The sequence below is a fragment of the Alternaria conjuncta genome (assembly GCF_024043145.1).
Source record: "Alternaria conjuncta strain BMP 0040 chromosome Unknown scaffold_2, whole genome shotgun sequence".
In the NCBI taxonomy this organism is placed as follows: Eukaryota; Fungi; Ascomycota; class Dothideomycetes; order Pleosporales; family Pleosporaceae; genus Alternaria; species Alternaria conjuncta.
In genome coordinates, this window is record NW_026250091.1 from 1,660,662 (window position 1) to 1,686,773 (window position 26,112).

The following is a 26,112-nucleotide window of genomic DNA, read 5'->3' on the forward strand; positions in this document are numbered from 1 at the left end:
CGGCAGGTGAGGAAGCGGAATTCGTTACTTTGGAGGGCGAGGTGAGATTCGAGCAAAGGGATGGGCGACATGTATGGTTTGGAGTTCTTGAGGTGGATGTTAAGTATACGAATCTCGTTGGTGATACGAGGCCGGCGCCTGGAAGTGGAGGATAGGTATTGTAGTTATTGCAGCCTCTCATAATTCAACATGCGCCTCACAACGGAGATCTACGACATGGGTGCCACGTATCTCCTTGCGACACGCCCTATGTACATTGCATCCAGTGCCTGCTCACTCTAACTTTTCATTTCCTTCTCTAATAGCCTGTCCGTAATCTCCCGCATTCGGTGTCCTCACAATAGTGTGTGTGTGGTACTTCGCTGGCTCCTTGTTCGTCAGGAAGACACCAGAGTGGTGGTCAAATTCGACCAAGATAACCGGGCTCTGGACACGGAAGTAGAACGCGTCGTCTTCGCCGAAACCTCCGATCCAGCAAAAGTAGGTCTCGCTCAAGTGTTGTCTGATCTGATCAAGCTTATGTTGGCGCGCCTTCGTGGGATGGTATAGCAGGAACTCTTCACATATGGCGAGGACTAGTTCTTGCTGTGACGAGTCGAGAGAAGAGACCAGAACGCCCTCATAGGGTACGATGCGGTTGTCGCGGAAGGCACCACATCGATGGCGCTGGTCATCTGGACCCCACGTATCGGTAATGAGCTCGTCTCGCTTAGTCTCGTCATTGTTGGAGTTGCCGTAGACTTGCTTCATGCCTTCATCTCTCATCTTCTTGAAGATCTGTGCCTTTTGTTGTTGCTCGTGGCTGAGACTCTGCATCAGCTTCCAACCCAGACTGCCTTCTTTGTGTAATATCTTGGTACCCTTCCATTCTCCGTCATCGATGATGTTGGGCTCGGCACCTGTGAACGACGGACTCATGATAACTTGATTTCCCTTGTAGAAGCAGGAGATGTCGAGATGATGGCCATAGAGCAGCCATCCCCAGGGCGAGGAAGCGGAGGTAGAAGGCGTACCAAAAAGCAGAAAATTGTAAGAGTACTTGTTCAAGATGTTGGGTAGCTTGACAACCTCGCCCAAGAAATGGTTCACCCGCATGGCCGCGATAGCCTTTTCGTAGCCTTCTGGGGAAAGAGATGCCTCTACCACTGCAAGTATTGACTGCGCGATATTCTCAGGCACTGTAGCAGTTAGCCTCAGGTCGTAGCGTCGGTAAATTCGAGACTTACCTTCTTCGAGTCTGAGCCCGAATGGTCGCAGTAAGAACTCTGGGTTACTCCATGCCCTCCACTCTCTGGCATTGATTGGGTATGAGATCTTCGCCTTCTGGTTGCTATCCAGAGCTGCGAGTAGTTTCTCCGCCTTCTTGACCGGGCAATCAACATCTACACCTTCGTCTCGTGCTTGATATAGACCATCCCTTATAGTGCCGTCATTCGTGATGCCTTTGTACGGCTCTTCCAACAACTTCTCCCAAACTTTAGTCAGATCGTACAGCCATGGCGGGGCGCGGTTGTCTTGCATTGACTGGACATATTCGTAGATGTTTTGCTTTGCGGCCGTCGTGAAGCGGGGACTGCTGAGGTCTGGTAGATGGGCCCGGAAGCCGTCTGATGCTTGATCGAATGAGCTTCGTCGAGCCATTATCGAGGGTCGCTGTGTTTAGGTCCGTGTACTTCTCTTTGTCCTGAAGTTGTTGTCCACGAAGGTGTGCTGGGCCAAAGGGAGAAGCCTTTTCCGCGTAGCTACTGTTCTAGATCACCACTGCAGAGGTAGCAAGCTCCAGGTGATTTATCTGACACCGAAGGTCACGCTGTCTTCAGGCTGGTCTTCCGATTGTGTTCCGAAGATCAAAGAGAGTTTCGGGTGAACCCTTTTCCTCTCTGTGAGCCTCGCGACACGTAATGATGAGGTATTTGTTTGTCTTCGCTCACAGATCCAATAATCATACAGCAGTCGTCCGTAAAACTTTAGACGAATAAGCTGATATCGTTGTTGAAGTCACGAAAGATGCGAAATTCTCAGTCTACTCATGAGGTGATTCGGGAAGTCACCCCACATCCTACCCTGAGCTAGCGCGGGGTATGCAGCCCCCCATCGCGTATCCACGGGACTGAAGTAGACTTGCGGCTCGATGTAGACTTCCCAGCCTAGTGAACCGCGACGCATTAAACGAATAGCAGATGACACAATGTATTCATGCACTTCTGGTCGGAGGCTTTTCTACACGTGTCGTTGCGACGAGCGTTGGAGAGAACGCTCACAAGAGACTGTCGATACAGCTCTAAGTAGGCGACAAGGCCTATCAGGCATATGGTGTATGGTGTATGAGCGAAAAGGTTGGTATGATGTTGACCAGATCGCGAACTGCTTAAGCCATCAAATCTGACGCCCGATTGGTGCTTTACAGTAACTGCTGCATCAGTTCATGTCCCTGGAGGTGTATTGTCGCGTAGTGGAAGCGATCTGGCGTCAGGACTCATGCGCATCTTCAATATCTCTAAGCACAGCGTCTTCAGCTTACCTCGAGATCGTGCAATCACAGCCGATGCGATAGTAAGATGTAAGAACGGCTCACCCACACTCCGCGACTCCGCATTTGCCGGATCTCGCGCGTTCATTGATGGCGGTGGGGCGCTGACTTGGAAAGACGCTAACCGTTGCCCCGCCACGGTGGGGTGTGCAGCCGGTAGCTGACAACCTTGGAACAGCAAGCTCCCCAGGCGTGGACGTATTCGGGCCGACAGCTTCCCCGATATATGTTTATCGAAGAAGTGCTTACTGAGTTGACTTAGATAAACTTCGGCTATTGCGACTGAGAGTGACGTGTAGTGCTTTTCAAGGTTCGGAGGCAGCTTCGGAAGACCTGGTAGGAACATTCCGGCTAAGCTATCTTCCGGTGGCTGAACATTACGCGCGGGAAGGAGCTCGGAACTTGTGGAGGGATTGGAGCAAAAGCAAGAGACCGAGATATAGAAACGTTTGAGCAGAATCTTAAGAGCTGTCGGGAAGTTCCCTGCTTGTCTTCGGCGAAACCAACTCAACAACAACCAGCAACCACATTGCATCAGCAGCGCTCCATCCTCTACCATACCAGCAGATATTGTACATCAAGTGGCGAGACAGAGGCGCAGTATTCACATGATGGCAGAGAATACTAGGATAGCGATTGTTGGAGCAGGTAGTTATCCCCGACATGACATCGCCCATCCCATCATGATAGCTAACGTACTCCAGGCATGGGCGGCCTAGCAGCAGCACTATCTCTCGCAAAAGCTGGTCACAAGAACATCACGATATATGAGAACGCAACGAATATGGGCTTCGTAGGCGCCGGCATCCAACTCGCACCAAATATGGCTCGCATCCTCGACCGATTAGGTTGCTGGGGACCGATTCGCGACGAGGCAGTTCAATGCGCGAATACATCAATCCGGGAAGGTTCGACAGACAAGGAGCTAGGGTACGTAGATTTGGGCTACGTGCGAGAAAAGTATGGATACCCACATATGGTTGGCCACCGAGCGAGTCTGGCCAATGGCCTCTACGAGGGTTGCAAGAAGGAAAGCGGCATCACATTCAAGCTGGGCTGCAACATATCTAACGTACAGTTTGGTGCGAAGCCTAGATTCACCATTATACCAGCTCAGGGCAACGGAGAGCCCCAACAAGTCGAATGCGACATCCTGCTCGGTGCGGACGGCGTTAAGAGCTCTACTCGCGTCGCCATGCTCAAGGAACTCGGCCACACAGGCGCAGCTCGCGACTCAGGCCAAGCTGCATACCGCATCATGCTGACCCGAGACCAAATGGGGAACGACCCCGAGCTACTGAAATTGATTGAGTCCGACACAGTCACACGCTGGATTGGCGAGAAGAAACACATCATTGCCTATCCAATCCACAACAAGCAAATCTACAACATCTCCACCGCGCAGCCCGATATCAACTTCGCCGGAGCACCAGACGCGCAATATACGACCAAAGGCAGCAAGAAGGCCATGTTGGACGTTTACGGCGATTTCTGTCCGATGATACATCGCATGTTGAACCTGGTGCCAGAGGGCGAAGTTGTGGAATGGAAGCTACGGGTTCATGATCCGTTGGTAACCTGGGTGCATGGTACAGCTGCCTTGGTCGGCGACGCTTGTCATCCAACGCTCCCACACATGGCCCAAGGTGCAGCGCAGGCGATTGAAGACGGAGCTGTGCTGGGCGTCGTGCTTTCCCCTAAGCGCATCGCAGACGGGAAGCCGCAGACCATCGAGCACGCACTTCGCTTGTATGAGAAGCTGAGGAAGCCGAGAGCGGAAGCACTCGTTGAGCTCGCGGCGCAGAACGGAAGAGACATGCATCTTGGAGCCGGCAAGGCGAAGGAGGAGCGCGATAAGATCTTTGCGGCGCTGAAGTCTGGATCTGGGAAGGTGCCGGATAAGTGGGCGGATGCAGATATTCAGGCGCAGGTCTATGGCGTTGATGTTGTGGCTGAGGCGGAAGAGCTGTGTCAGAAGGAGGGGTTGGAAGCGAAGTTGTAGGTTGACGATTGTCTATGTATTATAGTGCCTTCACGATCGCATTCAATCCAAAAATCCAACAAGGGATCAGCTGGAGATGTGCGTGCTTCACATGATGTTCACGTTGTCATCGACGTGTTCAGACGCTACCCAGAGACGCGTAGCTCTGCATCGGACACAATGGCAAGGAGATATGTCCACCTGATCTCACATCCTCTCCGACATGTGACCTCTCATCGTATGGCCCTTCCAATGAGTGAACATGACAGGGATCAAACTAACGCCTACAAGCAATGCCGCAACGATGCCAGCACTGTTCGCGATACCTACATTTTCAAACATGGGAGGAAACCAGAATGGACCGAGGAAGCCCCAGATCTGCCTCACAAAGGTAACAAACACACCAATACTACCAGCTTCTTCAGGATAGCAATCGACCGCATATGTGATCAGGACAGTAGTGACGATTTGGTTGCCTGCTGCACCTATCCCTGCACCGACGATTGGCGTCACATTCCAATGCAGATCGGGGGCTTGCTCGATGCGAACGAGAAAGACAACCACGCCACAGATGGTGAGAAGTATGCCGAAGTAGCTCAGCCAGAGACGGAACTCTGGAGCAGGGCGGAGAGGAGTCATTTTCTTTGCGCGCCATCGCATCCAGAGATCACTCGAGTGTCCACCAATTTGCTCGCCGATGATCGTACCAATGATAACACCCACGAACTGTAAGCCGATCTGCTGTGCGTTGAAGTGGAACTTCTCGCCGAAGAGTTGCGGAATCTCAACAGTCGCGAGGACCGAAGCGAAGAGAAAGACCATTGCATACGCGCATGCAGGGATGACCACGCATGGGTACTTGAATAGTCGAAGTGGTGATATGAAATCCGAGGCAGTAATGGGTGTAGGATCGATGCGGCGAAACTTTAGATACATCTCCTTGTAGGCCACAAACCCGAACTGCGCGTGTTGCGCGTTGTTATGTCGGATGAAGCGCGTTTCGGGTCCAAAGAGCGTGTACAGGATGAGTTGAACGCCGTTGACGATTGCGAGGATCCAATATATCCAGCGATAGCCGACGTTGTAGGTCACAAAGCCGAAAATTAGGGGCGCCAGAGGTATACCCAGGGTGATCATCACCGTCCAGATACCCATAAACTTCGCTCTCTCCCTTTTGAAGAAAGTTTCGACCACAACGGCACTGCCAATTGCGTTCGGGGGTGAGATGAAGAAGCTTTGGAGAGCTCGGCAAGCAGCCATGGCAGCGTATGTTTGACTCTTCGCGCAGCCGACGTTGAAGACTAGACTGCCAATCAAAGATATGATGAAGATGGGTCGACGTCCGTATCGTGTGGAGAGCGGCCGCCAGAACAGTGGAGCACCCCCGAGGATAGCGATTTGTAGAGACGTAAGATACGATGCTCTTTGGAGGCTGACACCCAGGTCTTCGGATATGTTCTCATAGGCTGGAATGATTGCAGCAGCAGGAAACGCGCACATCATGGCGTGGAAGGCGACAAAGAGGAGGTTCATCACTTTCTATTCCCATTGTTAGTAGACATCAAACTGATGAATGCGTAATGACCTACCTTCCACTGAGGCCAGTTGTATGGATCGGCCGTGCCCATGGTGGGTATGGGGTCAAGCTCAAGCGTGCCATGTCTTTCCAACAGATACTGTCGATGCTCCTCGGAAAGGTGAGATACTTCGTCATTGTCGAGATACGTGCCATGAGTGTTTGCATGCTCTAGATCCTCACTAGTCATCGGCTTATCTGAGATGGCCTCTTTGTCGTTCTCCATGACTGTGACGTGGTCTTAGTGGTACAGCCCTAGGCGTGAGTTGCGGAATGAGTAGCAAGAAAGAGAAAGACCAGCAATCTCGAGTGCGCACGCCTCGGGGTGGCAACCCCATACTGTGTACCCGTCCTTCCCCATACTAATACCTGCGGAAGAAGACTTTCGCGGAGACCCCCAGTGGAGACCCCAGATGGTAGGATTATTGGCTGGACCCCAGCCCATTTAGTTTCAGGCAGGGGTTGCGAACCGTCGTCGTCACGGTGTCGTCGTCGCTAAGTTTCGTCATCCTATCATTTAGCGAACGGAAGCAGACTTCGGCAGCAGCACACCGAGGTTTAACGTCTTCGTCAAATACCGACGAGCGGGCATCGCCGCGCTACAGTGAACCTTTGGTATGCACCAGGCATGCGTCGAGCACGACGGAGAAAGTTATCGGCATGTGATGAGGAACAAGTGCCCGGAAATTTCAGGCTCGCAATATCCAGGATACAGAATGTATTCACGCGTGTTGTGCGCGTCGAAAGTCGAGACTCGAAGCAACGCCATCCGTGCTCAAGCTTTCGGGGAAAGCTTGGCCGGTGCCGGCGCCGTCTTCCCTCTTTCGGATCCACCCGGTCAACGCCGCCCGACGCGCAACGCGTCAGACTCAGCAGCCACCAGCAGTGTCGACCTAGAGCTACCTAATCCAGCGCAGCTGTTCATATAGGATATGAATCCAAGCCAAATTCCATACATCGACTCTCTCCTACGATACGCGTTCGCGGTCCTAAACCAACACAGGAAGCCGCCCCACCTATCCTGCGCCGATATAATCAAGACACTATCGGTAGGGTATCCGAAATGGATGCGCTTCAGTATTGAAGACAAAATCGTCCAAGCTGACTTCATCGTGGTCGCTAAAGATAAGATAGAAATATTTGAGGGTTTCGGCCAACCAAAAGCTCTGCGGAGGTGAAGAGAGAAAGTCAGCGTTTGTTTCGGAAGCATCGCGTATCCAGGACTTACCTCCATGCTGTCACTCTTTGGTGGCGGGGTCGACATAATGTCTTGGAGCGCGGCGTTGCCAAATTCAGTCTTTGTATTCGCCTCGATGGCCTGGAACATCTCCCACGCGATCTCTTGATACTTGGTCTCACCCGTGAGCCGGAACATGTAGAAGATCGACTCGATTGCTTCTGGCCGGAGAATATAACGGCCATCGTGGACTGCGCTGAATGGCTTTGCGCCTGGTGTGTAATCGCACTCTGACCACGACGGACACGGGGTCATCGAAAACACTTCAGGCATAATGCCGTTCGGTGCATTCTTATACGTCCACGCGCAACCGTCAGAGATCTTCCGTCCGACGTCGAGATGGGTCTGGTTGTCGAAGAGCCGCCCACCAAGCGCCAGCATACCTCCAGCGTAGCACACCAGGTGCTGCCCAGTGTTGTCTCTTTGTCCATCAGGGCCATCATGTTTCGCGGTTGCGATCAAGATGTCTGCTTTGTCTTCCACCATGGGTCGAAACATGGTGTGCGTTATCGCCGTATCCATCGCGTATTCGTACATCTTGCGATACTGACCAGCCGGCTCATTCCCGTTGAGCAACTGATACATCTTCGGTAGATACTCAAATGCCGAGTCGGCCATGGCACCCAGCCCAAAGAAAGCGTCGAAAGTCAGGTTCGGCGTTCTCATGTCTACACTGATCGGCCACATTCCAGGGAGCTTCGTGGATCCTTGCTGTGCATCAAGTACATCCGTAACCCTGGAGATGGCGTCGAAATATCGCATATCGCCTGTAATTTGGGAGAGACGAGTGAACTCCACACTAGCGGAAGCGGCTTCAGCTATGAGTACCGAGAGAGCTGGCAGCTGCTCTTCGCCGTCCGCCGCCTTCCCGGGTTTCCATCTCGGCACAGGCATCCGGTTAGGCGTGTCGAAGGTCGCATAAGCCATGTCTGCTACTTCGAGAGCCTTGTTCAGAAGACGGGTGTCGTGGCAGCCAGAAACGTCATAAGCGCCTATGAAGCCTCCCAGATAGCGTATAATGATCTCGAACATGTTGATCTCACTCTCGCGATCATCGCTTGGTTTGAAGTCGATCTTCAGAGCTGCTTCGACGGCTTCGGCGAACTCGTCTTCCATCCCCATGATTGACAAAGTGTCTAGTGAGTCGACTAACGTAGCTCCCCAGCCACCAAATTGGGTATCTCGAGGCTGGCCCGTCATGGGTGCCAGTTCATCTTTCATCCATGTGCGTTCTTTGTAAGACTTCCAGCATCGTTGAAAGGTCTCCTTGACAGCCGCTCGTCTACCAGCAATCGCTTCGGCACCTGGCGACTTTGGACGCGGAGATCTTTGCAAAGTGCTCCTGGACAAAGGCTTTTGTGAGGATAGCTGCGCATACTCATCAACTGGGTGTCGGATCGAGATTGCTCTCCAGTTGAAGCGATCTCCAGTATCTGGAGTTATTGCTGGCATGGGCGGTCTTGTTGGACACGCATGCGAGCTCGGAGCATGTTCATGGTGGCCTGATGGGAAGATGGAAGTCCTCGATGGGGTGAAAGGAGCGGAAAAAGAGGTGATGGTTACAAGAAAAACGAAAGCCACCAGGAGCATCACACTCCATCTCCATTTTCTGAGAAACATGATTAATCTCTCATAGGTGCAGGCGCGAGAACTCGACGCGAAATTCATGGAAGGAGGAAGAGAGTTGAGCAGAAACTTGACGCGCACCGTGCCATACCTTGCAGCTTGCAATGCTATTATAGTGCTCGGACTGTTTCGTGTTACGGCGCGTAAGACACCTCTCACCTGTGCCGCAAACAGTTTTAGGGGCCGTGTTACGCCCCAATCGCTTGAAAGAACATCGGCGCTTATGGTGAGTCCCCATGTCGTTTCTTACATTGATAACGCCAATTTGAAATGACATTATCGAGCGCCACAGCATTACCTCCTGGTATAAACCAGCGTTGACGACTATGCGGTGTGCTACGCGCTGCGCGAAACGCTCGGATTCCGACTTCTGCAAGGTTGTGGCGTAGTTGATTCCTGATCGCAACAGATGCGCTTATTGGTCAAGTTCTATCGCAATACGTCCGCCATGAATCCTTTTGGTAATTCCAAAACCTGTAACTTCCCTCATATGCGCTGCTAGCCCCTGATGTAGCTGCACTGTCTCGTCGTTTGGGTGTTCGGAGTCAATATACCCAGGCGATCACCATTGCGCCGAGAAGAAGCGTCTTTGCAAGTTTCTCATCTACCATTACGCGACTTCGTGTCCTCATACCCTGCGCGAAGATGGCTCTACATTTAGCGCTGCTCCTCTTGTACACTAATCTCATCTTTGGAGCATGGTGTCAAACCATACAGGACAGCTTGACTGCGCCTGCGACTCCAAACGGATCTACGAGCTTGCAAAGTGGTGCACCATTCACTATACGCTGGAAGTCCGAGCTTCAATATGCATTCAACACGTACTGTACTTCGTGCGATGTCAAGAAGCTCGACTTTTGGGTCACGAGCTTCATGGATCAGAGCTACAAGTTCAAGATCGCTGGTGAGTGAAGCCGTTCGACTCTAAACGTGTGATGTCGCAGTAACTAAGTCAAAGGTTATGTAGGAAGCGTTGATATAACCAGCACTACATCGTTTCAGTGGGATGTCAACATACCTTCTTCGGCACTGATAGCCAACGACTACTGGGTGTTACGCTTCACACCCGTTGGCGCAGAAGACCCGTTCACGGAACAGATATCGTCGTCGGGATTCTATATTAGCGGGCCGCCTGAACCATCTACCATCTTTAATACAGTCACAGCTAGACCGAGCAGTAAGTCATGAGTAGCTTCGAGCGAAGTCTGTCAGCTAAACCTGGGTGTAGGTACGTCAAGTTTAACGTTCGAGTCTTCGACCACTCCAAGCAACACGAGTACCATCGCAACGCCATCTCCAGTAACAACCGACATACCATCAGCTCAAGATCCAGATTCTTCGAGTAAAAGCTGGATAGCTGGCGCGGTCGTGGGGCCGATTGTTGGGATAGCAATAGTTGGGGCGCTTTTGTGGTTCTTGTTCAAAAGGAAACGGAAGAATGTCAGTACGGAACAAGCGGATGCGGATGTTGGACAAGACAAATACGTTTACCACCCGGCAGATTACACATACCAGGATGGAGAAGCAAAGTACGCTCAGACGGTTATGCGCCCTGCATCGTCACCGCACGTCTCCGAAATGGCTGGTGACTGGCAACATCGAGCAGAGGGCCAAAATCACGGCCCTGCAGAGATGCCTGGCAGTGCTTCAGATCGTAGCCCGGCAGAGCTTTGGCAGGGGAACTATCAACCTAGGCCCTAGTTCGTTTCTATTTCTGGCCATATGCCATTTCGGGGGTAGTCTACAAATTGGATCAGTCACACTGCCGTTGGATCTTGCAGGCACACCAAAGTAGCTCTAATCCTAGTAGTCCATTAACCAAACAACATCCCCTAAAAGTAAGAGGCTCTATGAAGTAAGCCCCAGAACTACGTATCTCGACAGCCTAGCTTTCGGGCGCACGTCATACAGCGACTCGCAAGATCTTCAGTGTTTACGGATCGTGCTGGCGGTGATCTGTGAATGTCGAAGCAACGCAAGCAGACAGCGCGAGCTCTGGTACATCCTAAGGGCCCCGAATCATGTTCTCGTTTCCATTACTGTAGCATAGAATTTCGATACCCACACACAGAATTCCTGTCTCCAAGCCTGGCAGCGCTTCAATTCATATGTGCAGCACTTGATCGAACCCAAACAATATCTTTGTCGCACCTTTCGTTCCATACTAGCTCAACGAGACTGAACCTTACGTCCTCTCAGATCGCAGGAAAGACCGCATGCAGATCATGGGAAATATTGCAAGCAATGCAAACCCAGACGCTACTTACAGCTGGTGCTGTCATCACTGTATGTTGCCTTTATGGTACGCATCGAGGCTTGCTAATCTTTCCAGGTGATAAAATATGGTCGTTCGCACGCGCAGGAAACAAATGCCCAAACTGTGGGCATCGGAAGTGTTGGAGAAGGTGCGCCGTCATGGGCCTCGCGAGGACGGATGAACTTTGGATGGAGAGGGCTGGGTCGAAGAGGTTGAGCAAACGGACGAGGTCGCTCGTCGTGGAGAACTTTTGACTCTCTTGCCTTTTTGGCACGATGGCGAGGGGTGGCACTTGCAGTGGGCATGAAGGTGGCTGGGTGCTGCGCTTGTGCCTTCCACATCAGTGATGACGTCATCGGCGCCGCTAGCTACGGAGGCACTCCCGAGGTCCTCTGCATCTGGCATCCACGACCTGCACATGTACCTAGGAGCATCGGATTCATCGCAAGCCTTCCAGCATGACACTATTTCTTATATCGGGCATGCTGTTCGGCGTGCTCGTCTCATTCGGGTACCGCCTGACGCCATTGCTGTTTAGCCCAAGAAGAGTCACTCTGGCATTTTCCCCAGCCTCACTTCGCATGGGGGAGGTCGTGCTAGCGATCCTGTCAATGATAGCAAAATCAATCTTTTACGCAATTCCCGGGTTTCCGCGCATCAGACTTTCAGCATTAGAGCTTGACTCCCCATTCACTCTAGATGCAGACGATGTTGTTCGGTATCAATCAGCAGTTGGAGGGACAAGCAGCACAGGAGAAGAGCTCTCAGCACCGCACCTTATGCTGTTTCTTTCAGCCATGACCGAGCCCGCAATGCTACTTCTACTCACCAGTCCCTGGTGTCCCATCAATCCACTAGGCGCAGTCAACGTGCGCAATAGGTTCGAGATATTACGCCCTGACCTATGCGACCTGTCGAGACTCGTAGATCTACGAACAGCCCGTCTGAAGGCGATTGCGAGTAACAACCCACGACAAGCAAAACGAGGCATCGAGTGGGATCTGGAGGTCGTGATCACCACTCCCACTGGTAGGAAGGATGGAACTATGGATATCATCTTTCGCCAGATCTTCACCATGCTAGAACTAAGAGAGCCACAGTCCAAGAAAATCCGGAACAGTTCACATGAGACCAGGTCTAGCATGGCGATACCACAGATGTCTGATAGCACCACACAGGTATCGATGTCAGTCGACGACCCGCTGAAATGGGCTGCGATTTGCAAGGACTACAACTTCATCCACCTATCGGGAGCGGCGGCGAAGGCCTTCGGTCTACCTGGAAAGATTGCGCACGGAAATCATGCAGTCGCTAAAGCTTTGCATCAACTGAAGGACTCGAGAAGCTCGCAGTCACTGTTCAGCACTTCCTCTTGGATGGAAGTGCAATTCAGAAGACCGATGGTTGTACCCGGTGTCTTCGATATCAATTTACGCGAGTCTAGTCAACCTAGCAAGATGCTCTCAGTTTCTTTTCAGGGAAAAGACTGCGCGACTACGGAGTATGGGAGCCTTTAGCAATGAACACACCGAGATAGTACTCGGCTACCGTCTGCGACCGTTCTTGAAAAGATGTGTCAACTAGGGGTGGCTACAATATGTGTCACATTCTCCTAGGATATCATTTGGCTCTCCGAGAAGTATACCTTATCTTGGAGACTACTAACCTATCAAAATTGAGATGTATGTAAGCGGCAAAGTGCTTCATGACTTCTATCCACCCCTGGTGGGGAAAATCTTGCATGAGAAAAGCATGTATAAGTCGACATGATGTTGCATTTTTGGTCGACTTCAAATAGCTTCAACAACCCGTTGTTCCACTGTCTCCATCAGTGCATTTAGAGCACGCCGATCCTCCTCCTGGAGGTCTGTCTCTTGCCTACGCTGAGCTTCTTCTTCAAGTTCAGGCTCGTAGACGTCCCACCCGATTGGCTCGAATCCCGGTGGTTTGCGACAGTCAAGGGAGTAGTAAGCATTCATGGGGTGATCGGGCCGCATGTTGTAGCGGCTATCGAAGGGATAATCCTGCGAATAGCCTGACTTGAAGTACCGAAGACGTTGGAGGCCAACTCGGAAGCGTTCGAATAGATGATGCCAACGAATATCCGGCTCCATCTCCCATTCAGGTCCATAAGAAAGACCGAAGCTGTCAAACTCATCGTCACCCTCATCATCACTCCCTTCGTCATCCTCATCATCAGTCTCGTCGTCACCCTTTTGTGGAAGTAGCTGAGGGAAGTTCGCTTTCATTCCCCTGTCGAGCAAAGCCAGATAACGAACAACACCGCAACCGCAAAGAAGTAGACTTTCTAGTGTAGCTCCATGCGCGACGATCCAGTCGACCTGCCAGTCATGCGCGATGGTCCAATTGCCAAAACACAACGACTTGAGGTGTGGAAACGGTTCGACCTCTCGGAAGTCCGTGAAAGGCCAGACGCCCCAGAGGCAGTCACAATCGAGCGTAAGACTAGAGATTTATTTGCAAAATCAGAACATGACTCACAGATAGCTCGAGACTTGTACAGAGAGACTTACCGTGTGAGTTGGTTGGTGGTGGGCTTCAACCAGTACTTCGGGAGAAAACGTCTTAAACCATTGTGCTGCGCGTCTGCATACGTACTCTGTCCACCTTCCGGTTCCACGTGGTACCTCAGAATTCTCAGTCGCAATTCTGTTAAGCGCTCTCTGACGGCTAGGAAGCTTTTTGATTCCATAACATCCTGAGGCATTGCATCCTGCAAGTTCTGGATCGTAAGACTCTCGAAGCTCTCACTTTGCGCCAAAGCCTGGAAGCAAAGGTCCTGCATCTTCGCCCGGAAATGTTCATCCTCTCTAATCTGCAGCATAGTATCTCTGTATCTGGTGTGAGTGTAGTCCTCCACGGTGCAAATGCTCGAGAACTTTAGCTCTATCCGCTTCAAACTCTCCAACTGTGGAAGTTGTGTGATGGCGTCAGCGAAGGTACAGAGAATGTCTGGTCCATCCGCTAGATATCTCCCGTTGTCGTCATCGTCGTCATCCTGCTCCTCATCCTCATCCTCCTCATTTTGCTCCCTGTCGGGGTACTCGGAAGTATTGATGATGGCATGACGTACATGCTTTCGTAAAGAGGAATGAATGATATTCAAGAATCTTTCAGGGCTGTTTCCAACGTTCGTGAAGGATACTGTGCGGAAGAGACTCTCGGAGGCCAATTCGTGGAATCCTTTGTTTACCAGGCGAAGGGCCTTAAGTGCCGCCAAATCGTCGGAAAGGAAATCGATACAACCCCGTTGGAGTTCGACAGGTAGTTGGATCATTGCGCTTACCTACCTAGGTGAGCAGCAAGTGTTTTGGCTATGACCATGTCGGACGCGAGTGGCCCTTTTGTACCTAGGTAATTACCTAGGCGCAGCACAACACGTCATTTCGCCTTGCATGAAGCTGCAGCATTCGATAAGAGGTACATATCGCTACATCCTAATTTAGGTATAACGTGAGTCATCTGTCAGGCGTGCAATTCTAAGGATCTTGGTTGCCTAATCATACGGTTGGGACCACGCTAGAGCCTTATAGGTATGCCTGCAGGCTACATCGCCTTTTCTTCTCGAATCATGGTAGACACCACTCTCTCTTCACGACACTATTACCGCCATCAGCCTCTCGTAATGAACACTTTCCAGACTTTACCGATCACAATCCGTGAGCAGATTTATCACGAGCTCTTGACCTACACTCCAGCTGGATACAGCGATCCGTATCTTTCAGATGCCCAGACGGGAAGTGTCGTAGCTCCAAGACCAGGAACCCGCCGCTTAGATGTACCTCCCCAGGCGTCTGCACCCTCATCGCCATTATGTAAACTGCTCACATTGAGCCGACAAATCAACGCAGAGATCTTCCAGTTTTTAAGACGTCAACTGTGCGTGGTTGTTAAGAGTAATCACCCATGGTTTCTTCGGAGCATATTCGACAGAACAATACCCGCGCTACCCGGGTGTCCAAGGTATTCCAGCGGCCGCCGGGTGGATTGCCCGCGCGTACCACTTATCTCACAATTGCAATCCTGCGATGAGATTGTTAAGAAGGAGTTTTCAGGTTTTCCTGTGGCAATGGAACTCGAATTTCACACGACCCGCAACCGCAACCCCAATCCTATGGAGAATACATCGTGTTTCTTGCTGCCAGCCTCGAGCCTGCCGATCTTGATCCGTATTGGCAAAGGTCATCAAAATCGGTGAGTAATTGCAGTTCTCATTATACCATGAAGGCGGATCTTAACCTGCGTCAGGTCTGGAAACACTTCCCTATATGTGTCGCTTTTTGAGACATTCTCACACACGCTTGAACGAGCCCAAGAGATTCTCATTGAACCTCTGCTGCTTCCCATTTCGAAGGCCCGCGTTAGATTTCACATTGTGAGCACCAATGACATGATCACTTCTCCTTGGGCCATGAAGTTAAGAGAGCACTTGATGAGAGAGCGGCCTGCTATTTACTGTCTTGACCATCTGGACGATATCAAGCATGCTCGTATGGCCTATGCATATCTTTCCGACGACATACGCAACGACACATCGAGAGACGGGGTTCTTGAATTATGGCTCCAGACTTGCGACATCGCTGCAGGCGAAATACAAGCCCTCTGCCATCGCGCAGGTATATTGGAGTCGAAAGAGGAGGGTTCAAGGGGTTCACTTGCGAACCTGAGAAGTATCGCATTTCCAAGATTCTCAACGGGTTCATCTGACAGTGTGGCATTGCTCCAGAAAGCGCGCAAGGATGCTGAAGAGATGATCAGTTTCTTATCCGATCAGCCCATGTGTGCGCAAGAAGCGTCGCTAGCTTCAAAAAAATGGCAGCTTGAAGTTGGCAAGCTCAAATCTCTGTTGAGCTTCAGGGCACATGTCGTTTGCAAAGCCCTTGGGGATATAGACGCCGCCATTGGATACCTCAAGGAAGCGATCAAGCATGACCCTAAATGTGCAGAGAACCCAGAGGACCGACCCCCAACAAAGTGGGTCTTTGGTGTTGGTAGCTGGACACATCCTCGGTCTGTCTACACTCGTGGAACGCCACTCAGTAACGTATACCTCGTAGAGAACCCAGTAGAGATGCTGGACAACCTGAAAGCCGAGCGTGGAACAAGCAGCGAAGAGGACGCCTCCAGAGTGGTACGATGGGAGGTCCGTATGTAAAGACGTTTCAGAATCACATCATTACGGGTTGAGTGCAAATCGAAGAAAACGTACCGATATCTCGAATGGTCACAGTGGAGTTCGCAAGTGACGCTAGCACCCCGCAAACAGCTTCAAGATGCCGAGGTCCATGCCATCTCTCCACCACAGCTCTGCCGGCATGGCTGAATCGACCTCGACGCGTCTGCGTATCTCTGTGCATATACACATACCTCCTTGAAGCTTGCCTAAAGTCGATCGACCTCACCTCTACACCCATTTCCACCTCAGCCACCTCACAACCCTCCATCCACACCACCACCCACGATGACGCACGCCGCCTCCAAAGACGACCTGCGCGTCAGCACGCTCTTCGACTACACCTCGCACGTCGTCCTCGTCACAGGCGGCGCCACTGGCCTCGGCGAAATGGCCGCGCAAGCCTTCATCCAAAACGGCGCGCGCGTCTTCATCGCGTCGCGCAAAGAATCCGAACTCGCCTCCACAACCGCGCGCCTCAACGCCCTCGGCCCCGGAAAATGCTCCTACATCGTCGCGGACCTAAAAGACAAAGCCGGCTGCCTCGCTCTGTGCACGGAGCTGAAGAAGCAAACAGATCGCCTGACGGTGCTGGTGAACAACACGGGCGCGAGCTGGGGCGATGATTACTACAACTATCCGGAACATGCGTGGGATAAGCTGTATGCGTTGAATGTGAAGAGTATATTCTATATGACGGTTGAGTGTGAGGGGCTGTTGGCTAAGGGGGCGGATGCGCATAATCCAAGCAGGGTTATTAATATTGCTAGTATGGCGGGTATTACGACTGTGGATGTTACGACGGGGGAGGGTGGGGGGTTAAGTAATCCGGGGACTGGGACTTATAGCTGTACGTTCCAATCACTTCCTTTACTAGACTGCTTTTTACTAACGAAATAACTAGATGGCCCTGCAAAGGCAGCATGCATCCACCTCACCAAGATGCAAGCCTCGAAACTCGCTCCTAAGAACATCATGGTCAACGTCATTTGCCCTGGTGTCTTCCCCTCGCGCATGACGAACTTTGGGCTGGAGAAATTCGCAGATGCGTTGACGGCGGGACAGCCGACTGGCCGTATTGGCAAGCCGAGTGACTTTGGTGGGCTGGTCTTGTTCTTGAGCAGTAAGGCAAGTGCGCATATCACGGGTAATGCCGTTGAGATGGATGGCGGTGCTACGTTGACGGGGTGGAGAGGGAAGGTGGGTGGTAGTAGCGAGAGCAAGTTGTGAACAAAATGTGACGGGTATCATGTGATTAATTGACGGTTTTGCTACATGTCCGGTATCCTCCCTCATTTGCTCCACCAACGACCATTGCATCCCCTACGACAGCTGAGTAGCCAACTGGGTAACCTGATCCATAATCGCTTGATCCTCTCTGATGTTGTTCTCGATAACCTTGTCCCTCAAGTGGTCGACCTGCTGAGCCGGGTCCGTAGGTGGCTGGCCCCTCGCAGTCTGAATCCTTGAGATCTGCATCTCGAGGAAGAACTTGGGCGCCTTGATGATTCCAAAGTTGCCTCCTGAGCTGCGTAGACCGGCCTCAGTGGCTAGGTAAACGTTGAGCGCGTCCTGGAAAGCTTCGAGGTTGGAGTCGGCGAGTGGTACAGCGGTGAAGAAGGTGCTGGTGGCGAATTCCATTGGTTTTTGACCCGAGGCAGCGAAGTTGATCTTGGAGAAGGTTTGGCCGCCTGAGGTCACGTCGGGGACGTTCTCGATTGTCTTTGCGTTGGCGTCGCAGGTGACCTTGTCTTGGATTTGTTGGACTACAGTGGCCGTCTCGCCTGGAAGGACTTCGTTGCCAACAATGAAGCAGGCATTGCCTTGACGGGGTATGATATTGGCGGTAGGAGCAGCAACGACAAGGCCGCTGAGGAGCGTGAGGGCGGTGAAGGCGTGGGTGTACATCTTCGTGTTCGTCTTCGAAGATTCCGTCTTGTATGTATATGGCAAAAATATGCAACAGCGTTGAATGGGTATAGTAGTAATCAACGAACGTTAATAAAAGTAAGGTAAAATACCCTAACCGGAGGGCAAGCAAAAGAACGAAAAAGAGAACGTAAGTGTAAAGACTGACTGGGGCGAACGAAACCGACGAAAGATCGATACTCGAAAACCCACAACGGCGGCCACACCCCTTCTCTTATATAAAAAACAACAACCACCATCGTGAGATCATACCCCCTCAGGCGCGTAAACGGCAATAAGGCACACCTCCCTGTATCACCAGTTCACGACCAAAACACTTCGCGACATTTCTGACAGGGCTGTCACGTCCACCTGGTAGGGGCCGACGCGACGTTTCTGGTTTGAGATGATCGATACCGTCTTCGCTTAGGCCCAAGGCGGCTGCCGAGCTCCGAGAACCTCACTGTTTCTACCAATAGCAGGTGGGTCGCTATTGTGCATCGTGGAGTGGGGCCTGGTTTTTGGCGGACATGCGAAACGCGGTTTGGCTGTTGGAGGGCATGCAGGACAGCTTCAGGAGCGTATGCAGGATGGGGTTCAGGAGGGTGAGAAGGAGGTGTTCAATGCCGCTTTGCCCGAGGTGAGGGAATTGAGGCGCAGGGCGGGCGGGTTTTTGCAGACATGTGGGTGCGCGATTGAAGCGCAGTCATGGACCGCGGTCATGCATACCAGTTGAGGTGTGGTGGAGGAGTCGGTACTGGTAACGGGAAACGGTTCTGGAAGGCTGGGTAACTGATTCGTACTAGCGCCATCATCACGGAGCCGGCACAACGGCACTGAACACCATAACAGCACACGTATAAGTCGGTAGTTCGATATTTTGATCCACGAAGGGAACATCGTAATTCACATACAAACAGCAGCAACACTGGTATCAACCGTATGCCCTGACACCAAGCCCTACTTTGCTTTCCATCAATCCTAATCTCGAGCAAACGCCAATCCGAGAGTCCGTCTATGCATGTATAAAGCGCCCCCGTCGCGTTTCCAATTCAATGCCCGCATGCGCCATGCTTTGTGCGTACAAAGTTCCGAAGAAGTGTATGTAGAATAGACAAAGGAGAAACAGAAGCCGCTCAAGCGATGCTGGTATGACCATAAATCCACTTTTGAAATCCAGAATGCGAAGGAAATAAGAGAAGAGAGGAGTTTGTGTTAGGCTGGTGAGGCCTCGAGATTATGTATAGGCCGTTCCACGTGTTCGGTAACAGGGTCTTTGCCCTTCATCGTTGGTTGGTCGTCGGACGTTCGTTGCGTCTCTTCGGCAATGTCGCTCATGTCAGACTCGCTGTCAGAGTCAGATTGTTCTATTCTAAAGGACTCGCGAAAGTTTGCTGGCGTTATCGTCTGAGACGATACGTGTCGCTGCTTTGTGGTGCCTGCCGACAACTTCCGGGGGCGAAACGGGTCATTGTCTTCGCTTCCTGGAGAAAGCGCAGCTGCCGTGCCATCCCGCTCATCGGCAGAGATCGCTTCGGCAGCCTCCTGGAGCTGTTTCTTCGCCGCCAAGCGCTCTTCGGCTGTGGTGTTGTGCCAGTCGGAGCCGAATTGGATCACAGATGCCTTCTTGCCATGGACTGTAAAGCTGCCCTTGCCGCGCGCCAGTCCCTCGCTCTCGGTATTGTCACTCGCGAGTGTGATTGTCGACGACGAGTCTCTGCTCTTGTGGCTGCGGCGGTGAGAAGAGCTGCCACGGGACTCTCGAAGAGTGCGCTGTAGACTTCTTCTTTGCTTAGTGTGAGACCTGGGCGATCCTGTCAAAGCAGCAAGGGATTGTTCGTAGTCAGAATCAACGACAGGCTCTGGTCGGGGGCTCTCTCCAGGTGTCGGCTCTGGTGACATGGGCTCCAAATCACCCGCCTCGCCTGGAGGCGGAGTCGCGTACCGAGACCCGTCCTCAGAGTCAGAATCAGAATCGGAGCCTATTGTGCCATCGCCAGTCGTTGATATTGAAGGCCTGTGATCGGAGGGATACATCCTCGGAGAATGTGCCGAGGAGCTCGCAAATGAGCTTCGACGATCAGATGAGCCAGGGCCAAACATAGGCCCAGGTTGAAATTGGGCCGATGGATCCCTGGGGCTCGACTGCCGAGATGTCTCCGGTGGTGTCTTGAATGCTTCATCTCCACCGAATTCAGTCTCCCTAGAGGACTTGGTCCCTGGACGGCCCGGTGAGGTAGGAGACAATGGAGCTTGCTTGTTGCCGCTGTTCATTGAGCTGGTCTTGGAAGTCAACCGCGCTAGTCCGCTAACTTTTGACGCTCTGTGCGACAACTGTTGAGGCGAGACTTGCGGCTGTTGAATAAATTCCGAGGGCTGGTCATCTTGCGCTTGTTTATCTGCGAGGCCTTTTCTCTCGTCCTCCAATTCTTGAGCAAGTATGTCACGATGACATTTCATCCGCCAAATGTCGATACGGGTCCACTTAAGCTTGGCTGATAACCGACCGGCAGCGTGTATGACCAGTTCGCGAGTTTTCGGTTGAATGGGCGCAAGAATTTGGAGATGTCTTGCATCTCGTAAGCGTGCTTCCAGCTCTTTGATAGCATTGGTGAGCTTGTCCTCGGACTCCGTAATGCGCACCTGCATGAGATCTTTCCTAGCGTTCATCATCTGTTGTGCAAACTGATTGTCGATCTTACCACTTGTTATGGTAACTTCGCCAGTGGCTGTTGGTATCGTCTTGGTCGAGTGGGATGACTCCAGGCGCCGCATGCCACGGTTCTTCTGGCCTTCGTACAGCCCACCAATCATGCCTCTTGACCGAACACCCAGTGTTTCAAACGCAGCAGTATAATTCAGCACACCCAGCCACTCGTTCAGGTCCTTCTCGTTGTCGGCCAAGAATGTCTCCTCGCCTGCCTTGGAGAACATGACAAACGCATTCTTATGTTTCTTGTATGTGGCATCGACAAGCGCAACCGCACCGTCCATCGGGATGATGTGGTCTTGCTTGAAGTCGGGTAGGGCAGGTTGGAATATGACCGGGCCTGTGTCGCCGCGTTTGAGATGTTGCTCGTGCTGGCTCATCAAGTTCTTCGTCCAAGTAGAATTCCGGAATAGAGACAACCCCGATCGAGTGAGAACGGCGCCCCATTCCTGCCATGGCGATCGGGCCTTCTTTTTCTTCGTGTCCTTTCTCCACAAAACTCCCACTTTTGTCACTGGCATTTCGACGATGCCGACCGAGGTTCCGAAGGGATTCTCTTGGGCAGCTTCAGACATGAAGGCTTCCGGTCTCGATCGCGAGGAGATAATCTGTATCACGCCGTATTTGGAGAACAATTTGTAGATGTTCTTGGTGTCTAGCGTCGCAGTCGTGCCGGTGTAGTTGTACGGATCGTCCAGTTGCATTACGTCTCGGATCGTGGGTCGGAGCGCGTCCAGCTTGCCTTCAAAGATTAATGTGTACGGATCGATGGGCTCCTTCGCGGCTTTCCGCGCCGGGTCGTTCATTGGTCCTTTCAGGACAGCGACTCTCTTGCTTTTCTTCGAGGTGATGTTCTTTAGGTCAACCTCGTCTTCAATGTGAATGAATGGAGTGTAGACAATGTTGTCGTAAAAGCAGCCGAGGACGTCAGCCGAGACACCATCGCAGGACGAGTTCTTGATGTAGTCGGGCCTTTGCATTTTCCGTTTGTTGTTCTTGTTGAAGACGTCTGTGTGAAGAATGATAATGGAGAAAGATATGAAGTAGGCTTTGTCTGTGTTGATGTAGATACCGGGGTTGCATTCGTGATACCGGTCGGCGAAACCCTGAAGGACACGGTCAATTTGTTGTGTCTCTTTGGGTAGTTCAACCTGCATGAGCAACTTGCGAATCGCCATGTCGATTGGGTCGCCAAAGAAGGCAAACTTCCGCATGTAGCTTCTAAGTACGGCAAGCAAGAAGGGGTCGTCGGTCTTGCTTAGGTAGCTGGCAACGACGCTCTTATCGAAGTTATTCGCCTCGATTCGTTCCAGGTACCGTCCAGGTGTCTCGCCTTCTTCACGCTCTGGTAGAATGAGAGTTTCCCGGCTGATGTTCATCGAGTTTTGATGCGATGACAAGCCTGAGCTTCCTAGAAACCCGTGAGCAGGTGAACCATGCCGGGGTGAATGGGGCTCGGAGTTCTGACGAAATCTTGAACTCAAGCCAAACAGATTGCTGAAGCTACTTCTTCCTGCCGTGGAGGTCGAAGTTCTTCCGCTGGGCCCGCCAGGTGGTGTTGGCGAGCCTGCGCCGTCGGATCGCCCGCCCAAAGATCCCATCGTGGATGAGCGCCCCCTAAGACCCATTCGTGCAGGACCATTGTTGTTTGGCGAGGAGCGGGCGGATCGGCTTGACCGGTACGAGTCGTTGCGAAAGAGAGTACCTGAACCGGGTGAGGCCAAATTCAGAGCACCAGCAGCAAGAGCAACTTGCGATGCAGAAGGGACTGGTGGCGTCTGTGTCCCAGGTTCTCCATAGTTGAGACGACGCGCGGTCAGGGGTGGACTTTCGGTGATTGAATGATCGGTCGAGGCAGAACTCCTCGCGCCCGTAGACGCACGTGGTGTAGCAGGCGCCGTATCGGGGAATTGCGGAGGCTCGATCTTCATAGGGAGTGGGAATAAGGATGCGCGCTGTTTTCGACGCCCAAAGCCAAATCGTGAAGAGCCAACGCGGGCCGGGTGCGAGGGCCGTGAGGTAGTTTCGAAAGAAATGTGTCCGCCGGAGCTTCCATCTGATCGCGACGACTCGGAGGCCCTGGTGGCAGGCGGCGCCAGCGAACTCGCGCTTTCCACCGACTCGCGCGAATCGGCAAGCACGTCCGGCCGGCGATGGCTGCTCGTCGACGCGCGTTCCTTCTCGTCCAAGAGGTCCCCAGTGCTCTTCTTGAAGCCTAGCGGCTTGCGCTTCTTATCCATCGACTTTCGCAGCGTGGTCGGTTTCTCAAACGTCGTCGGGTCAAAGGAGCGCCTGCGCAGGGCGAATTGCTGCATCCTACTCCGCCTAGGCGCGATCTTGGCCTCGTCCTCGTGGTCTGCCACGGTCGGTGCAGTGGTGATGATGGCGGGCGCTATATGGCTCTACGTCAGTACACACACTTCCGACATTGAACACGCATACGTACGCGCAGGAGTGCCCGGCATGCGAGGAACGGGCGGTGCATCGTCGTCCCTTGCGGCGTGTTCCTTTGCCTTGGCAGAGAGCTGGGGGTCCGAGGCATGGCGGAAGCGCATCAGACTGAAGCGCTTGGTGTTGGGCGTGTGTTCCTGTACGGGCGGAGAAGGCGGGGAGTCGTCATCATCATCATGGCCGGTCGAGGGCCGCGCCGTGTCGGTGGACGTGGGGCGGAAGCCATCCTCAGAGGCGGCAATGCGGCTCGTGTCGAGGTTCTCTTGCGACCTGTCGAAGCGCGTGTCCTTGTCGGCGCGCCGGTGGAAGAAGCCGGCAGGGTCGAGGGTGCTCCGTCGCTTGAGGTCTCGTTCGCTGCGGCCGGGGCGGAGGGAGCGCAGAGGCATGGCTGCTCGCGCCGACTAGCAGCTCATGAAGGCAGATACGGGGTCACGGTGCGGTACATGGCACAGCGGAGAGGGGCAGTGAAGGGCGTGTCGGGGTCTCTTAGGATGGCTCGGATGCGGCACGCCTGTAAGGCTGAGGGAGTGCTGCTAGGATTAGTCGGGGAGGTGAGATCAGATATCGATGGCGTGGACCCGGCACGGCGTCAGACACGTAGTGGAAATAACAGTCTCGGGCTGTATAGGGGGAGGATAGCAGGTCGCAGGCCTTAGGGTAGCAGATCAGCTGTCACCAAGGCACTGACGAGCGCACTGGTCCTCTCTGCTGTGCAGTGGAGGCCTCCTAGCGCTCGCTGGCGTAAACCTTGGCCTGGCCGCGCGCCTCTGGAGCTGCACCAGCCACACCACTCCCACGTTTCTTCCAAGCATCGCCAGGCACACGACGCCTTCTCCACCCCTTCCCGGCGCTTGCTGGCCACGACCGCATCGCATACTCGGCCTCCGCCCGTTTGGCACCCACCGCCAGAATGCGCCAGCCCGTTTGCGCGCTGCTGAGCCTGCTGCTCCTCGCGCCCTCGCTCGCAGCCGCCGCCCCGCACGATGCAGCGCCGTCCCCGTACGATGCAGGAACATTTGCTACGACCCACAATGCGCCGCCGCGACCATGGCGCAGGCTCTCCGACGCGATAATACGCCGGATATGGAAGCTGCCAGAGGACCAAAAGAGACTAGATGGTGAAGACGCACGCACTGTTGTCGATGCGCTGGGTGACAAGCTGGTCGCGCAGTACAGTGAAGATGTCGTCTTGCGCTTCAAGATACGCACGGCGGAGGAGGCCTCGGCGCTGGCGGATGCAGCAGACGTTCTCTTCCTCGATGTCTGGGAGTTCAATGAGGACTGGGCAGACGTGCGCGTATCCAAGGACGTCGTGCCTTCCCTGCTCGGACTGCTGCCTCCGTCGCTCAAGGACGCCCACGAACCACTCCTCCAAGACCTCGGCCTCGCACAGGCAATCTTCAACACCTACCCGTCCACCGAGACGACACCCGTTCCCGACAACGATCGCTTCTCGTCAAATCTCCGGCCGTCCCCGCGCTCGGGCAAGGGCAACATCTTCTTCCAAGACTACCAGCCCCTCTCCGTCATCAACCCCTGGATGAGCCTCATGGCGTCCATGTTCACCACCCACGTCCGCCGCATCAACATTGGCATTAGCTATGAAGGCCGTGACATTCCCGCTCTGCGTGTCGGCGTGCACCCCACGAACAACGAAGAGCCGTCCAAGCCCCGGAAAACCATCCTTGTCACCGGCGGCATCCACGCTCGTGAGTGGATATCCACAAGTACGGTCAACTACCTGGCCTGGAGCTTCATCAACGCATACGGCAAAGACCGTGAGATGACGCGTCTTATGGAGGAGTTCGATTTCGTCTTCGTCCCAACCCTGAACCCAGACGGATACGTCTACAGCTGGGAGACCGATCGTCTATGGCGCAAGAACCGCCAACCCACCAGTCTACGGTTCTGCCGCGGCATCGACCTCGACCGCAGCTACTCGTACAAGTGGGACGGCGATGCTTCCCAGTCCAACCCCTGCAGTGAATCCTTCCCCGGCAACACCCCATTCGAGGGTGCAGAGTCAGCACGCTTTGCCGAATGGGCCAAGAACGAGACTGAAAACAATGTTGACATTATTGGCTTCTTAGATCTGCACTCGTACTCACAACAGATTTTGTACCCATACAGCTACTCATGCGACGAGGAGCCTCCATCAATCGAGGACCTCGAGGAGCTTGCCATGGGCCTGGCGAAAGCCATTCGCGTTTCCCGCAAGGGCCAAACATACAAAGTCACATCAGCCTGCGAAGGCAACGTAGCCATTGCTGGCCAGAACAAGTCCATTTTCCCGCGCATTGAATCGAGCGGCGGCAGTGCATTGGACTTTTTCTACCACGAACTGAAAGTCAGGTACTCGTACCAGATCAAATTGAGAGATACGGGCAGCTACGGATTTCTGCTACCCAAGGAGAACATTATACCCACCGGAGAGGAGATGTTGGATGCGTTGTTGTACTTTGGGCGTTTCATGTTGGGAGGAGTTGGCATTGCCAACCAGGAGCAGCCTGCTCAAATTGTTAAGCCTTCGCTCGAGACTGAGATCATCGAATTGTAGTCTATAGTTTACTTACTACTTTCTTCTAGACGTGACTACGCACATTGCGTAAAGTCATAACCGATTTCATGCATTAGTGCCCGTA

At 53.0% G+C, this 26,112-nt stretch overlaps 9 protein-coding genes across 9 annotated transcripts; 4 read left to right on the forward strand and 5 right to left on the reverse strand.

Annotated features, from left to right (window-relative positions):
• Window positions 1-273: 273 nt before the first annotated feature.
• Window positions 274-1,641, reverse strand: J4E85_001674 (uncharacterized protein; the record flags this gene model as incomplete). The annotated part of the gene is made up of 2 exons (XM_051465958.1): window positions 274-1,178; window positions 1,227-1,641. 2 exons carry the CDS (start codon window positions 1,639-1,641, stop codon window positions 274-276), a joined length of 1,320 nt encoding a protein of 439 aa, XP_051330515.1.
• A 1,500-nt stretch (window positions 1,642-3,141) lies between these two features.
• On the forward strand, window positions 3,142-4,532 carry J4E85_001675 (uncharacterized protein; the record flags this gene model as incomplete). The annotated part of the gene is made up of 2 exons (XM_051465959.1): window positions 3,142-3,178; window positions 3,235-4,532. 2 exons carry the CDS (start codon window positions 3,142-3,144, stop codon window positions 4,530-4,532), a joined length of 1,335 nt encoding a protein of 444 aa, XP_051330516.1.
• Window positions 4,533-4,718: 186 nt separating this feature from the next.
• On the reverse strand, window positions 4,719-8,776 carry J4E85_001676 (uncharacterized protein; the record flags this gene model as incomplete). Its single annotated transcript, XM_051465960.1, has 3 exons — window positions 4,719-6,050; window positions 6,101-6,307; window positions 7,316-8,776. The coding sequence occupies 3 exons, from the start codon at window positions 8,774-8,776 to the stop codon at window positions 4,719-4,721; spliced, it is 3,000 nt and encodes a 999-aa protein (XP_051330517.1).
• A 4,221-nt stretch (window positions 8,777-12,997) lies between these two features.
• On the reverse strand, window positions 12,998-14,505 carry J4E85_001677 (uncharacterized protein; the record flags this gene model as incomplete). Its single annotated transcript, XM_051465961.1, has 2 exons — window positions 12,998-13,673; window positions 13,742-14,505. The coding sequence occupies 2 exons, from the start codon at window positions 14,503-14,505 to the stop codon at window positions 12,998-13,000; spliced, it is 1,440 nt and encodes a 479-aa protein (XP_051330518.1).
• A 1,473-nt stretch (window positions 14,506-15,978) lies between these two features.
• Window positions 15,979-16,415, forward strand: J4E85_001678 (uncharacterized protein; the record flags this gene model as incomplete). Its single annotated transcript, XM_051465962.1, has 2 exons — window positions 15,979-16,359; window positions 16,395-16,415. 2 exons carry the CDS (start codon window positions 15,979-15,981, stop codon window positions 16,413-16,415), a joined length of 402 nt encoding a protein of 133 aa, XP_051330519.1.
• A 274-nt stretch (window positions 16,416-16,689) lies between these two features.
• J4E85_001679 (uncharacterized protein) lies at window positions 16,690-17,631 on the forward strand (the record flags this gene model as incomplete). Its single annotated transcript, XM_051465963.1, has 2 exons — window positions 16,690-17,251; window positions 17,306-17,631. The coding sequence occupies 2 exons, from the start codon at window positions 16,690-16,692 to the stop codon at window positions 17,629-17,631; spliced, it is 888 nt and encodes a 295-aa protein (XP_051330520.1).
• Window positions 17,632-17,724: 93 nt separating this feature from the next.
• On the reverse strand, window positions 17,725-18,309 carry J4E85_001680 (uncharacterized protein; the record flags this gene model as incomplete). Its single annotated transcript, XM_051465964.1, has 1 exon — window positions 17,725-18,309. The coding sequence occupies one exon, from the start codon at window positions 18,307-18,309 to the stop codon at window positions 17,725-17,727; it is 585 nt and encodes a 194-aa protein (XP_051330521.1).
• A 1,215-nt stretch (window positions 18,310-19,524) lies between these two features.
• Window positions 19,525-23,856, reverse strand: J4E85_001681 (uncharacterized protein; the record flags this gene model as incomplete). The annotated part of the gene is made up of 2 exons (XM_051465965.1): window positions 19,525-23,411; window positions 23,466-23,856. The coding sequence occupies 2 exons, from the start codon at window positions 23,854-23,856 to the stop codon at window positions 19,525-19,527; spliced, it is 4,278 nt and encodes a 1,425-aa protein (XP_051330522.1).
• Window positions 23,857-24,380: 524 nt separating this feature from the next.
• Window positions 24,381-26,027, forward strand: ECM14 (putative metallocarboxypeptidase ecm14; the record flags this gene model as incomplete). The annotated part of the gene is made up of 1 exon (XM_051465966.1): window positions 24,381-26,027. One exon carries the CDS (start codon window positions 24,381-24,383, stop codon window positions 26,025-26,027), a length of 1,647 nt encoding a protein of 548 aa, XP_051330523.1.
• Between the last annotated feature and the right edge of the window lie 85 nt (window positions 26,028-26,112).